The sequence below is a fragment of the Monodon monoceros genome, unplaced genomic scaffold (genome assembly GCF_005190385.1).
Source record: "Monodon monoceros isolate NGI ecotype Baffin Bay Population unplaced genomic scaffold, NGI_Narwhal_1 Super_Scaffold_14, whole genome shotgun sequence".
NCBI classification, from domain to species: Eukaryota; Metazoa; Chordata; class Mammalia; order Artiodactyla; family Monodontidae; genus Monodon; species Monodon monoceros.
Genome location: NW_021703770.1, coordinates 31125395 through 31140800, shown reverse-complemented (window position 1 = coordinate 31140800; position 15406 = coordinate 31125395). Strand labels below are relative to the sequence as shown.

General features: G+C 37.7%; 1 protein-coding gene across 4 annotated transcripts in view; it reads left to right on the top strand.

Moving 5' to 3' along the window:
- ATP6V1C1 (ATPase H+ transporting V1 subunit C1) overlaps positions 1 to 14086 on the top strand; it is a 38938-nt gene extending 24852 nt beyond the window's left edge. For 2 of the 4 annotated variants that reach the window (XM_029222864.1, XM_029222865.1), the window contains exons 6-13: positions 102 to 193; positions 1372 to 1470; positions 3391 to 3459; positions 7669 to 7761; positions 7850 to 7943; positions 9619 to 9716; positions 10923 to 11049; positions 12820 to 14085. In XM_029222864.1, coding sequence (XP_029078697.1) covers positions 102 to 193; positions 1372 to 1470; positions 3391 to 3459; positions 7669 to 7761; positions 7850 to 7943; positions 9619 to 9716; positions 10923 to 11049; positions 12820 to 12915 — 768 coding nt within the window. In that variant the 3' untranslated portion in view covers positions 12916 to 14085. Of the gene's footprint in view, positions 1 to 101; positions 194 to 1371; positions 1471 to 3390; positions 3460 to 7668; positions 7762 to 7849; positions 7944 to 9618; positions 9717 to 10922; positions 11050 to 12819 lie in introns of all 4 variants that reach the window. The other 2 variants (XM_029222863.1, XM_029222866.1) reach the window with 2 other exon arrangements.
- Positions 14087 to 15406: the final 1320 nt, after the last annotated feature.

Sequence of the window (15406 nt, the reverse complement as noted above, 5' to 3'; positions counted from 1 at the left end):
AGTGGTGTTTTGTTTTTTAAAGTTTAAGCACAGCTACTTTGATTGTATTAGTAGAGGCAGGTTTAGGAAAATTTTCCCTTTTTCTCTTTTTCTCTTTAAAGGGAGTGACTCAGATTGACAATGACCTGAAATCTCGAGCATCCGCATATAACAACCTGAAAGGGAATCTTCAGAATTTGGAACGAAAGAATGCGTAAGCATGTCAAGTATATGTAAATAATTAAAAATTGGGAGGGACTTCCCTGGAGGTCCAGTAGTTAAGAATCTGTGCTTCCACTGCAGGGGGTGCAGGTTCAATCCTGGTCGGGTAACTAAGATTCCGCGTGCCTCACGGCACAGCCAAAAAAAAAAAAAAGAATTGGGGACGCATTCTAGCATACACTGAATGAACTATTGTTAGGGGTTAGTAAGTTCCACTTTGTGCTGTTTCTATAATCAAAATGGTGTTTTTTTCACTTCATGGAGAAAAGCTCACTAATTCAGGCTAGTCAAAACAGATGTGAGGCTGATTTATTATACTCGTTTCATACATAATACTTGTGAGTTGGGTCCTGGTTTATCCCTTTATCCATCTGGTTTTTCACTGAAAATTATCTAAAGTTAATTGTTTTAAATCAAATGATAGTTTAATTACATAGCAATTATCTGCTGCTTAAAAGAATTCTATAGAAGAATCCTTTTGTAATGTAATACTCATTCTTTAATTTTTCTGTTTTCCAAGTTTTGATTTTTTACATATTAGGTTTTCTTAAAATAGACCACTTCTGTTTTGGTTAATATCACTGTAGTATGACTACTACAAGTATAGCTTTAAGCACTTAACTCTTCCAGTTATGCATTCATATCCCAGAGAGAAAGTTGGTTGGATACTGTCAGTGGTGCAAACAGGGCAAGTCATTTTCACTGTGAAATGTACTAGGAGACCAAATGAAGACTGTGTTAAAAGAGTTGATTATTGGGTTAACTAACCAAAATTGATACCCAGGAAGAGGGAGGAAAATCAAAGGTTGTGCTTAGATGATATGATTTCATAATTATGATGAGGTAGACTTTAATTGATACCTAATGAATAACACTTTCTCAGTTAAGATACTATATATGTAATCAAGAGAAGAGCTGAGTTATAATAAAGCAAACACAAAGGGAGACACTAGAGGCAAGTTCTGACAAAATGTTTACATTTCTTTGGGTTTGGATGTGGGAAATATTCAGCTAAATTTTGACTTCTTATAAAATAAAATGTTAACTCAGGCTCATCCCTCTCTTGAGATGTATATATAGTATATGTGACTATAATTAGCCTGCTGTTTCTTTACTTGTGTTCTGGAAGCACATAATTATCAGCCTAATGATTTTTTTCTTATTCCTCAGAGGAAGTTTGCTAACTAGAAGTCTAGCAGAAATTGTGAAGAAGGATGACTTTGTTCTTGACTCAGAGTATCTCGTCACGTTACTGGTCGTGGTTCCCAAGTATGTCTTTTTATTACAGAAGGATTTACCTGTTAAAATACAAGAAAAATATTAGTGTCTGATATTGTAATTTGAAGTTTTCCATAAACCCAAGTGTAAAGGGAGTATCACCTTGTCATTTGCCCTGTCAACCAACATGTACTCATATGGCACATACAGTAGAATTTAGTTCATAACCTGGTAATAGAGCTGTCAATTACAAATTGATATTCCAGATCAACATTTGCTTAGTACAGCTGGCCCATTAAATAATTAAATAATGCTAAATTATTGGACTTAAAAGAAATATTGTTCTTAGATTTTTCAAAACAGGGAGCTATTTCTTTTTCTGAAAAATATTTGATGATTGGTTAGGATGAATTAAGCCCTCTAAGAAGCAAAGGATGGATTAGATAAAAGCTTGGCATACTTTTTCTGCAAAGGGCCAGATAGTAAGTATTTTACCCTTTGCAAGGCATATGGTCTCTGATACAACTACTCAGTTCTGCCACTTCAACTTTGTGGTTGTAGCTGAAAACGGTCACACACAGTATGTACATGAATGAACATGGCTGTGTGTCAGTAGAAATTTATTTACAAAAACAGGTGTACAGGTTATGGGTGTAGTTTGCTGGGTTCGACTATCCTTTGAAATCTCCTTTAGATTAGGCCTTCTGTTTTAATTAATATTTGGTAATCTTGGTAAAATGAAACCTTTGGAAGTTTAGAACTGTGTGTGTGTCTGTGTGTGTGTGTGAGAGAGAGAGAGAGAGAGAGAGAGAGAGAGAGAGAAAAAGAGAGAGAGAAAGAGAAAGAGAGGGAGAGGGAGAGGGAGAGGGAGAGAGGGAAAGAAACACTGTTAATGGTTTCACTTCTGACTTACACTAAAATCTCATTATCAGGGAATCTTCAGGGGATCCAAACTGGGATGGGAGATTTGGGGACTCTTCAGAGCATTATTCATGAAATCTTTCTTTGCTGTGCTCTGCGTTTTTGTCTGGTTAGGAAACTGGGAATATTAGAAAATGATGCCTACTGGAAAGGGGTGGGAAAGGACCTCCATTGAATTTCAGTGGCTACAGTATTGCCTTACTTCTGCTTTTTACCCCTTACTGCAGAATACTAGAACACTATTTCTAAAAAATTTCTCTGTCTTTGTGTTTTTATACTTATACAGGAAAATAACCTTTGCCCAGATAAAAGATTTGTCTCATGCAACCTTTATTTAAAATTTGTGTTTAAGACCAGAAGTTTTCATAGTTTTCTGTGCACTGTACTTGACACCTCGGATAGGACCTAGGATACCTTGTATAATGGATTATTCACTATCCTGGCTATAGATACTACAATTCTTTATTTTGTACTGCATATATAATCATCTCTCGCCAGACCACAAAAGCCAGTGGTCTCTAGAAAGGTTGTTGCACAGTGATCTGTGGCAGCTTGGTTTACTGTCTCTTTGTTTACTCAGCGCTTTCTGGTACTCTGTGCTTTTGGTAAATGTGGTTTTACCCAGCTGTTCATAATAGTCACTGAATAGAAATGTTAGTGATTTCAGCATGGCTTTTCTCTCTCTTTCTTTCGTTTTTTTCTTTTTTTGGTGAGGTAATAATGTATATCAACACTAAAGTTTGAAAGTAATTTAGATTCTGTATTTTGCTTTGCTTCCTTTCCAAACTTAGCTCTAGAATGTGCCTCTTTTGCAATAGTTACTGGATGTAAGAGATGGTGAGCTGTATTTCCTGCTTTACCACTCAGTGTATTTGAAATTCATTCTTTGTACAAAACTTGATTTTGTTGTTGTTGTTGTTAAATAGATTTGAGGTATACCTGTTATAGTTGGATTTCCTATTTGTCTCATAGTTTTTTCTCTTTCTGGGCTCGGCAGGAAGGTAGGACTTGTTTTTCTCTTCCGGTAACTTAATTGTATCTTTTCTGCAGGTTAAACCACAATGACTGGATTAAGCAGTATGAAACGTTAGCTGAAATGGTAGTTCCAAGGTCTAGCAAGTAAGTAGTAGTCTTTGTAAAGCCTGTTTCTTTCGTAGAATTCCTTTGGTAGTTTGGATGTTGGAATAGGAGCTATCTTTATCTTTCCTTTGTGGTAAATTTTACAGTTTTGGAGCCATCATTTTCACCTTAAAAATCAGTGAGTTATATTAACTCTAGCTACTGTAGACCTGGAAGGGCCTTTGTACAGTCTGATCAACCCACTCATGTTTATAGATGTAGAAGTTTGAGGCCACAGAGGTGACGTGGTTTGCCCAGAGTCACACATCTCATTAGTGACAGAGCTGTAACTAGAACCCAGATCTCTGGTGTGGTACTTTTTCTGCTGTGCTACCCTCTCAGAATTCTTCCTTCAATATTTATTGTATACCTACTGTGTGTCTATATTTCCTCATTTATCTTGCAAAGGAAGTGTACCAAAATGGCTACTAGGGTAGTACTCTGTTGATCTGCAAATATTTACCATCACTTTCCAGTAAGCATAGATTCTACTGAATCTGTACTTTCCTTTAAAAAAAAAAAAACTTTTATTAAGCAATTTTAAACTTATGGATTAATATTCACTGTCTAATTTGATATGTACAGCAATTCCATGAAGTAGTTTTGGCAGTTATACTTTTTCTCATAGATGAAGAAATACAAATGCAGAAGAGTTAAGTCATTGCCTAAAGTGTATATGGCTGTATAAGTGTGCAGTGGCAAAGTTAGGACTGAAACTCAGGTCTTTTAACTCCAAGTCCTGCACTCTTGACACTACATAGCATGTCATTTTTTCCTGCATTCTGCCATTCTACACAAGATATTCTTCAAGAAAATATTAAGTACAGTGTACATGCACGCCCAAAGAATTGTTTTGTATATACATATATATCCCTCAGTGTGTATATATATATACCGTCAGCATGGTGAAAGAAAGGTCTAGGCGGTAGTAAAGAAGTGGTGTTAGTAAGGCCAGGCCCATGAAATATTTTCTTTTCCAGTTTCATTGTGTCATATGGGAGGTAGCTTAGTATAATGGAAAGAGTCCTGGACCCAGGGATCTGAGTTCTATTGCTGGTTCTGCTACCAACTTGCTATGTGACCTGCGGTAAGTCTTTTAACTTCTCTGGGCCTCGTTATCTTTGTAAAATGAGCATCACACCTTCCCTGTACACATGAGGTTCTTTTAAGGCTTGATAAGATAATAAAGTAGAGGGTAATATGATTATTGTAGTTTCACAAATGTTGATTTTTTGAGAATGAAACCACAAACCTGTGCTCATTGTGAATTTTTTTCCCATTTGGGGGGAATACTTTCCATTCACACTGGCCCTTCACGTGGTAAACTGAAGATTGAGGTTGTGTCTTAATGCTGGTTTTCCTCCGAAGCTGTTTATCCTGACAGATGACACCTTCTTAGACCTTTGTGCTCTGGAGACCGTAAAAGTCACAGAGGTTGTCTTTACGTTTGGGGGCAGGGAGAGGAGGAGAGTAAGGACCCAGTGCACACAGAATGTCCTCCCACCCTGTGGTGTGTGAGCCTAGTCCAGGGGAGTGGTGTGTAGGCCCAGGTTTATTCGGAAAGAAGGACTTTAGAAATATTACTTCAGACTTACATCTTTTGGAAAATCACTTTAGTAGTTAAAAGGAAACAAATTTCAGATGCCAACAGTTCAGTATAGGCAATACCTGTCTTCTGAATGACCCCTGAGTGCTCACTGACCACCTGAGAGTCCCCAGCCCTTCCTCACTCAGTGAAAACATCTGTTCACCTATTTATCAGTCTAAAGACTTTTGGAATCATTGACTTGAAAAGTTATTTAAATTTAGTCATTGAGAACCATGCAGTAGCTCAGCCAGCACCTGAAGAGGATGCTTAGTTCACGTGGGGCAGACGGGTTTTAGTGGGTTAGTCTGGAATTTTGTACTTCTGTTTAGGAAAGATCTCTATGACTTGACGTTGGATTTTTCACTTATCATAATAACTAACATTTTTGAGTGATTACTATGTGCTGGTCATTGTTCTAAGTGCTTTATTTTAAAGTGAATTACAAGTAGTAGTACTGTCACTTGTTGCTTTTTGGCACAATACCTGAGTGGTTACTCTTGGAAGCAGTGAAGATGAAAGTGGACTTTTGAGGAAGAAGAATGGATTGAAAAAAAACCATCTTTAAACCTGAAAGAAATAATTTCACCTAAAAACACACAAAATCTAGCTATTTGCAAAATATTCTACATAAATCTTGAAAGATTGGACCATGTGAAATATTGCCATCATTGGGTGGTTAAGTGCAGGGATGTGTATAAATGCCAAGTCAGAGTTAAAGGCCAAAGAAGCTGAGAGGCTGAGCTGCTGTTCTGCTTCTTTCTGTTGGAAAAACTGTTCAGAAAGAGGTGATTGTCACTTGTACTTTCAGAATTACCACTTAGCTTTTTGTCTGTCTACTTTTGCTTGTTAAGATAATCCGGTTGGGTTACGTCACTGGTTGACTTCGGCCTTTTCTCTGTTGTTGGAAAAACAGCACCACAAACTGATTGGTGCTTCACAGAAGCTTTTGTTCAGGGAGCTAGAGTTCCAGATGAATCAGAGGATCCTAGCGAGGAAGGCCTAGAAAAAAACGACACTAGCCATTGTTCAAAGAAAAGTTTCTTTTGTGTTTTGGAGCAAGGGTTGCAAAGATAACTTTTACAAAGAAAAGCAGGAAAGATGCCTTGGCAATGAAGTGGGTAGGTTGACTGGGGAGCAGAGCAGATGGCAGGACCGAGTCTTAGGAGAGAGGTAAGAAGTCAGAAGCAGCAGGAAGAGCTAGTAGGCTCCAGAAGCACTGCCACGCCCATGGGAGACTGAAAATGCCGTGAAGCAGCCGAAAAGCATTGACCTTTCGTTTCCTCTCGGCCTGGTTGTGTGTGTGAGGAGCTAGTGTTACTGTTTCTACACAGCAGTAGAACTAAGCGAAGAGAGTGAGTTTGGAGACCCAGCCTGGAGCTCACAGACTGTCATCTCCACTTGATTTCTGTAGCTTTTCCCTTGGCCTCACCTTCAACCTCTAGAAAGGCTTTATGTCTGGCATCTTAAACTGTAACACAACTCTTGAACCTGAGCCTTCTTTCCATCTTTTTCACTGTCACGGAACCTGCTATTTGACGTTGTCCACATCTCTGGTCCCCACCCCTTTATTTGCATGGACCTTCAAAACAGTAAAGTACTAAAGTTAAAAAGATCAGTTAAGGTTAAGATAAGTTTAAAAGGTGAATGTGATAGTGGTGGAATATTGTTAGGATCTGAGATAGCCTGTCAAGTTGGAATTGGCTTTGTTTTTTTTTCTTAACAAATTTATTTATTTATTTTTGGCTGCATTGGGTCTTCATTGCTGTGTGTGGGCTTTCTCTAGTTGCGGCGAACGGGGGCTACTCTTCGTTGCGGTACGTGGGCTTCTCATTCTTGTTGCGGAGCACGGGCTCTAGGCGTGCAGGCTCAGTAGTTGTGGCGCACGGGCTTAGTTGCTCCACGGCATGTGGGATCTTCCCGGACCAGGGATCGAACCCATGTCCCCTGCATTGGCAGGTGGATTCTTAACCACTGGGCCACCAGAGAAGTCCCTTGGCTTTGTTTTGATCCCAGTCAGTTTGCACATTACTGTCAGTTGTGGCAAACCTGAGGATCATTAAAGGTCTGTTATCAAGTTCTGTCCACTTTGTAGCTACCTTGCTTTAGATCTGATGGGCACTGGGAACAAGAACGCAGGATAATAGTTTTGAGAGGGCACAAGTTAAAAGGGGTGGGCCGGGACTCATGGGTCAGGGCTGGGCTGGAGAGAGGAAGAGAGAATTCAGTCACCAGAAGAGAAGAGGGTGCTTAGCAAGGAAGTAAGGAGATTCTGGAAACCAGCCAGGTGCTGGACGATTTTTCCTCAGCTGGCCTAGTGCTGATAGAGATTGAAAAGCATGATTCTTGAGTTTGGATGCTTTACTTGATTTAATGTTTAATTTTGTTGGTTAGGAAGGAATGCACTAGGGGGCTGTTAAGGCACCGTAAATAAAAACATCATAAACACTGAGTGTCTTCAGTGTGGAGGCAGTACAGATGAAAAGCACTGAAGTGGTTTGGGAAGGGCTGCCGTACCCTACTGTGTTCCTCCTCTTCCTGCCCCTGTTTCTGAATTCTGCCCTCAATATGAACGTGAGCAATAAATATAAAGCTTTAAGTGGACTTGGTCTTTCTCTCTCTAGTGTTCTCTCAGAGGACCAAGACAGTTACCTGTGTAATGTCACCTTGTTTAGGAAGGCAGTTGATGACTTCAGACACAAAGCCAGGGAAAACAAGTAAGATTATTATTTTTTATTTTTTAATTTGTTAGATCACCTATACATGGTGTGGACAATTTTGGTTTTTTTCCCCCCCCCAATTTAGATTCATCGTTCGTGACTTCCAGTATAATGAAGAGGAGATGAAAGCAGACAAAGAAGAAATGAACAGGCTTTCTACCGACAAGAAAAAGCAATTTGTATGCGTTTTTAATACTTAGTAATACTATCAGTGTTAAGCAGAAGAAAAAGTGGTACTGCTTTTCTTTAATTTAAAAGAAAACAAAACTTTTCTGATTTTGCTTTTGAGACATTTGATTCTAGCTTTTTTTTCTACTAAATAATCAAAAGTTTTCTCTAAGCAACCTGAGATCTGTGGATCCTTATCTTAAAATATATTATCTTAAAATTAACCCCCCTTAAGTCCATATCAGAAATTAATTTTAAATGCAGTGTTTTAATTAATACCCATATAGTGAGGGGTTATTTTAGTTTAAGTAGTAGTTCTCTCTCTTCAGTAAGAAATTTCATTTTTTGAGGCAGATTTTTTTAATGCTGCATGCAGTCTTTTATTGGAGGAATTTGTATTTAAACCATTGGTGAGTTAGTATGTTCTAGGCACAGTGGAGAACAGGGATGGAATTGTGAGTGAAAGATGGCGTTGACTTTCTTGCCATCTCAAGTGCAGGATTGTTGTGAAGACTAAAGCTTGTTTGGAAGGGGAAACATGATGAGTGAAAATGTATTTCTCTTGTAATGCAAGAGGAAATAAAAGCACATTCCATTTAAAGTTATTTCCAAGTACTTTATAAACTATTGCATCTCAGTTGGGAGAAAACTAACCCTAACCAAGTAATGTCAAATAAGACCAACTTGTTGGGGAGTTCCAGATCACTTTTAAAGAACAGATATTTTAACCAAAGACTTTCATCTTGTTGTATTATCCTTTTTTCGTAAATTGATTGTTACATCCAAATGAGCCTAATAATGTTATCTAAATAACTATTAGCTGAACTGATCATGTGTGTCTTTTAAGTATGCAGAGGTGGTAATAAGTTGTCATTTGTTTCTTTAAAGAAGTGTTTTTATTTAGAAGTACTGAATAACTAAATTCAGAAAGAATATATACTACATAATAGAACCATTAAAAATTTAGAACATGATGAACAGGTTTTAGGGATCTAGATCAACCCCCTGATTTTACAGATGAGAAAACTAACACCTAGGGATATTAAATGACTTACTACATAGCTATTTTTCGTTATTCCTGAGAAGTTGTGTGTAATTGAATTCTATTTTAAATGTATAAGATGTTTAAGAGTATTGGATAGTAAATTTAGATTTTTATATTTTGGTTTTCAAACCTGTAGAAGGACACTTCTATATTCTGTGTCACTTTAAATGACTTTCATTAAAACATAGGCCTTTTTGGGATTTCCCTGGTGCTCCAGTGGTTAGGACCCTGCACTTCCACTGCAAGGGGCATGGGTTCGATCCCTGGTCAGGGAACTAAGATCCTATAAGCCACGTGGTGCGGCCAAAAAACAGAAAGAAAATAATAATAATAATTATATATATATATATATATATATATATATATATATACCTTTTTCTGTGTAGTGAATAGATTCAATGGATTTTTGTATCTACTGAGGTTACAGAGTAGTGGCTTAATCTTTTCATCTAATTTAAGGTAAAGTATCCAAGATAATGAGAATAATGAAACATTTTTAAAGTGAATTATAATGTGATTTAATGCTCCTAAAGATTCTTACTGGATAGTTGCTCCTTTAAAAATACTTGATTTATCTAATTTCTAACTGCCATTTTCAGGACAAATTTTTGGTGATTTTTTTTTTTTCTCTCTTTCTCTAGGGACCACTTGTACGGTGGCTGAAAGTGAATTTCAGTGAGGCGTTTATTGCGTGGATTCATGTAAAAGCGTTGAGGGTTTTTGTTGAGTCTGTTTTGAGGTAAAGGAAGTTAATTGAGAAACTTGGAACTAAAGAATTTATAGATCCCTTTACATTGGACCTCTGTATTAAAACACACAGTCTACTAATAGGAAATTGATTTGGAGAAACCAAAGGGCCAGTCGTGAGGGAGAGATTGTCAGTGTCATACTGCTTATTACGTGCATGTTGGTCTTGTCCCTTAATACCGGGTTTGAAGAAAGAGATCACGCTGCTGTGCTCTCTGATTCTTTTCTTATTATGTACTTAAGTTAAATGTAGATTATGAAATATTAGCCAGTGTTTGTTTAAAAGAAGATCATTCAAATATTTTATATGTAGTTTGGTACGCAGTATACCTAACGATGCCTTATTTGAAGTCCTCATTTCAATTAACCTAAAATGTTTTTTTATCTTGAGGTACTTAAAATCTCAATCATCTTGTGATCCTCTGTACATGTTGCTCATATTAGAAATACATCAAAATGTTTATCTGCAGTGGTGCTCACTATTTGTAAATTTCTTTGAATTTTCATAGTAGATATGGGTAGTAATCTCATGTTGTTTATGATCATGAAAGCCCTCCATGTTCTTGGGTTCTGAATCCATGGATTCAACCAACCGTGGGTTGAAAATATTCGAAAAAGAAACTCCAGAAAGTTCCAAAAGGCAAAACTTGAATTTACTGAGCACTAGCAACGATTTACATAGCATTTGCATTTTACTTACAACTAATTACATAGCATTTACATTGTATTATAGGTAATCTAGAGATGATTTTAAAGTATACTGGAGGATATGTGTAGGTTATATGCAAACACTACACCATTTTATTTAAGGGACTTGAGCATCCGTGGATTTTGGTATCCATAGGGGTCCTGGAGCCAATTCCCTGCAGATACCTAGAGACACTGTACTAAGTTTACATATTACCACTGTCTGCTGAGGGTATTCATAGACTACCTTAAAAATTGAAGAGTAATTAAAAGTAATTCCTAGTAGACAGTTGGCTCTCATCCTAAAGAAAGATTTCTAATGGACATTGAGGACCAGAGAAGGTTTGAGTTTCTGTGTATATTAGTTGAACTTGGAAACATGGTCATTAAAGTGAGGTACCCTTTCCCCATTAACTGTGATTAAAGAAGAGTATGAGAGTATTTGCTTTAAAAAGAAAATCTCTGCATATGTTTGCTTGTGTTACATCCTGTATTTCTGCTTATTTATAAGGTATGGCTTGCCAGTGAACTTCCAAGCAATGCTCCTTCAGCCCAATAAGAAAACAATGAAGAAACTAAGAGAAGTATTATATGAATTGTATAAACATCTAGATAGCAGTGCAGCAGCTATTATTGATGTAAGTATTTATTAGACAACCTGGTAGAAGAGGAACTGGATGAATTTCAGAAAAAATTATTGGAAGAAGATAAGAGGTTATTTAAGCTTTTGAAAGTTGCTTTAAGATTCTCAATTTGTTAGTAATTAATTTACCTGATAGCTTAGCAAATAATTTACCTTGTTTACCCCATTTTACTAGTTGCTTCTTGGTATTTCTAAAAGCCAGTTGTTATCTTGCTGTAGATCCAATGTTTTTTGTGTTTTGGTTTTTTTTTTGGCTGTACGCGGGCCTCTCACAGATCCTATGTTTATAGCTGCAGAAATACACACACAACCAGTGATACTAGTTATTACAAAAGTTATAAATTGCAGAGAGCAAGAAAATAAGTAGTCATTGTAACCTTATTTGGTAGAAGTAGTGGAGTCAATAGATGAGCATTTTAAAGGGAACTATCATTTCTCTAAAATGGTATGTGTTTATGTGTTCTTTTTAAACAGAAAGATACAAATAGTATGTGTGCTTTTCGTTGTTGCTGTTGTTTAAAATTGTAATAGGCTTTTATGTTTTTGATTTCCAATATCTTGCTGATTTTTTTTCTCTTTAGTTTAGGACGGCAGTATTTCACATGTGCATTAGTTAGAACCCATGAAAAAAATCAGGGTTTCTTGATAGAAGAAAATGCAGGAAATGACTCTGCATTTTGTAGAGTTGATGATACGTGAAGTCTAACTGTTCGATACATAATTTCCTACCAGTAAATTCTTACAACATGCATATGTAATAAGTGGTATCTGTAAAAATCACACTTGGTTTATTTTTATCCAGCATTTTATAAGCCATGTGTCTCCTAAACTCAGTACACCAAGCCTGAGATTAAAGAAGTAATTTTATACAGTATGCATAAGAAAGGATGGTGGGGTGATGGTTAAACACACACAGGCTTTGAGGGCAGAGAGTGCTTCAATCTGGCTTTACTACTCACTCTGTTTCCTAGGGCAAGTCAGCCTTTATTTATTTTTAAAGATTTATTTATTTATTTTTAAAATTTTATTTTTGGCCGCGTCAGGTCTTAGTTGTGGCATGCGGGATCTTCCTTGAGGCATGCAGGATCTTTCGTTGTGGCACGCGGATTTTCTCTTCTCTAGTTGTGGCGCGAAGGCTCCAGGGCCCGTGAGCTCAGTAGTTGTGACACACGGGCTTAGTTGCTCCGTGGCATGTGGGATCCTTAGTTCGAGGATCAAACCCGCATCCTCTGCATTGTAAGGTGGATTCTTTACCACTGGACCACCAGGGAGGTCTCAACTCAGCCTTTCAGAGATTGTTTTCTCATTTGCAAAATGGAGTTAGCAATGCCAAACTCAGATTAGATTAGCAAAAATGTATAAACTTAGTCCAGAGTAGATGTTCATTAAGAAGGTACAGGCATACCTTGTTTTGCTGTGCTTCACTTTATTGAAATTTACAGATAATGCACTTTTCAATTTACAAATTGAAGGTTTGTGGCAACCCTGCATTGTCAGATGATGGTTTGCATTTTTTAGCAATAAAGTATTTTTGAATTAAGGTGTATGTACATTGTTTTTCAAGACATAATGCTGTTGCACACTTAATAGACTGTAGTATAGTGTAAACATAACTTTTATATGCACTGGGAAACCACTCGCTTTACTGTGGTGGTCTGGAACAGAACCTGCAATATCTCCAAGGTATGCCTATGAATGGTAATACTTTTTTTCTTGTTTAATTTCTTTAAGTACTTAGTTGAATAATCATCTGATTTTTCAATAGGCTCCTATGGATATTCCAGGCTTAAACCTGAGTCAACAGGAATATTACCCCTATGTGTACTACAAGATCGATTGCAACTTGCTGGAATTCAAGTAAAATGAGCCCCCCAGATAGCCCTGCCCTTATGTCGGTGTCGGTGTTTGCTAACAGACATAGGTTGTAGTATGGCTGTACTTTTAACTCTCTCTTACCCCTTGCTTGCTTCTCACCCCCTTTCCTATTCGCGTTCTCTCGTAGTGGTCCATTTGTCAACATTTTGCTTTTAAAAGGAAACTATATGTCTTGTTTCTTTTTATTGATCAGGTCTGTAAATGTGTACTAAAAAAAAAAATCAGAGTTTATTTATAAACAGAATAGTTTATTTAAAAAGAAGGTCTTACTTCATCGATATTGTGGTATGCATTAATTCCATTTGTTGCTGTTGTGACAGAAGCCTTGTGTACAAGGGAATGGTGTAAACAGTTATACCATTTTGTTCACTGTATTTAGTAGACATAATTGTTTAATAGTTATTGAATCGTGATGTAAAGAAATGTGACAATATTCAGGTATGTGCTTTCTGAATGTTTCAAATTACAATCTGTGAGCACTTGACACCCACAGGAGAGAATAAAATTACCTGTGCAAAGGTGGATTGTGGTGTGTGTAACTTCCATAGATTACGGTTCAAGTTTGAAGATTATTTTTGAACACATGGTGGGTATTTACATTTGGACACTAGACTTTCAGGTCTCTCAATTAGGAAGTAGGGCCAATTTTTGAATAAAGTATAGTAGAACTCTGCAGTTTTAGTGATTTGTTTTGTCTAAGTATTTTACATGTTTCCTTTTTAAGATTGTTAATTTTGCCTTCATTTTGACATTGATGACATTGATGTCAAGATGACATCTGATGTAGTCTGAAAAGAGGCATTGCTAACCTTACAAACCTCTGAAATGAGACTTAGGTTAGCATCCCGAGTGAGCTTTTAGAAGAAGATTTTGTGGCAGTGCTCCCCTTCCTGTGCCCTCCCAGGCTTGTAAATGGGAGAAAGAAATTTACGTTTTAAGGGCATTTCTAAACTACCGTATTCCATCTAGAAAATTAGCCTCTCAAATCCGTTTTATTTCAAAATTGTATACTGTTATGTCAAAAGTAATTGTTAACTTCAAACAAATCCAGACTTCTATGAAGTAAAACATGAGAGACGAGCCCTCTTAGCCCCTAAGTTTTTTCTTCGCAAGGAAGTTATATAGTTTTTCAGGCCTTCTCCTGTATCTCTACAACATATATATCCACACAGTTTATTTTTAAATAAAAATAGGATCATATCACACATATTCTGTCACTTGCTTTTTTTGCTTACTAGTATAGCCAGGGTATCTTGTCAGTGCGTCTAGAGCTACCTCATTCTTTTAACTGGCTACAGTGGTTTTCTATCATGTATTTGTGTCACAGTGTAGCTAACTGGATGGATATTCACCTTGTTTTTGGTTTTGCTCTTGCAACCGCTGATGCGGTAAACATCCTTGTCTTTGTTTATCCGTAGTAGTATTTCTGTAAGAAAGATCCTGGAAGTAGGGTTGGTAGGTCATAGGGTATATATATTTAAAGTTTTGACATAACTGCCAAGTTATTGTCAGAATTCTCAGTTCAAGACATGATTGGAATGCAGTTTTATTTTCAGTTTTTCTTTGGATAAGAGGAAGCTGAAAAGTTTTGGTTTTGATGTCAACAAATTCTGGTTTTGTCTTCTTTTGCAAGTGTTCTTTGAGTCTTAGTGTTTGTAAAATGGGTATAATCTCTATCATGGGGGGATGTGTTTTGATGATTAAAAGATTGTTAGGCCCACACGATGACTGGAAGGTTTTCCTTAGTCTTTAGTATTATTGTGATAGGAGTAGGTGGGGATTGTGTCAGGTTTAAAATTCCAGCATATGTTTGGAACTATGGGACTTTGATTATCATTTCTCTCTGGGATACAGAGCAGCTGCGTGAGTAGCTCTGCAGCCAGACCCCAGCTCTGCTACCAGTTAGCCCTGTGGTCTCAGCGCTCGCGCCCTCCTTGGTAGAATGGGGTAGGTAGAGTGCCCACCTCATAGTCTGTCGGGTTGAGTATCCAGCGGCCCATCCAGTGCTTGGAGTGGTGCACGAGGAGAGCTTGATTCATGGGCGGACGGTCCTAGAAGAGGGCCAGTAGCTCCTTTTCCACTTGTGTTTAACCTGGGAATTTCAAGGCGTGAGTCATTGTGGAGTCTGAAGGTTAGAAAGAAGTAGTGATGTGTGTGTGCGCGCGCGGGTGTGTGTGTATGTGGTGGGGTAAGGAATACAGTCTGTGTCTGTAGCGCAGCGTTAAAGCAGTTTGAGAGTCTCCGAGCTGCAGTCCGTGTTGATGGCAGCTGTCATTTCTGGGAGGGCCTGCTCCTGTTGCTTGCCTTGCTTTGTTTGCTCTGGAGTCTGCTGATTCTCCTCTAGGATGGAGCTCAGGTAACTCTGAGAGTCATTAAACATTTATCGAGTGTCTGACAGAGACCATTCTGCTGGTGCTCTCACACCCATTACCTCCTCCCTCCCCCATGGTGTTGGTGCTGGGAGGACCAGCAGTCCC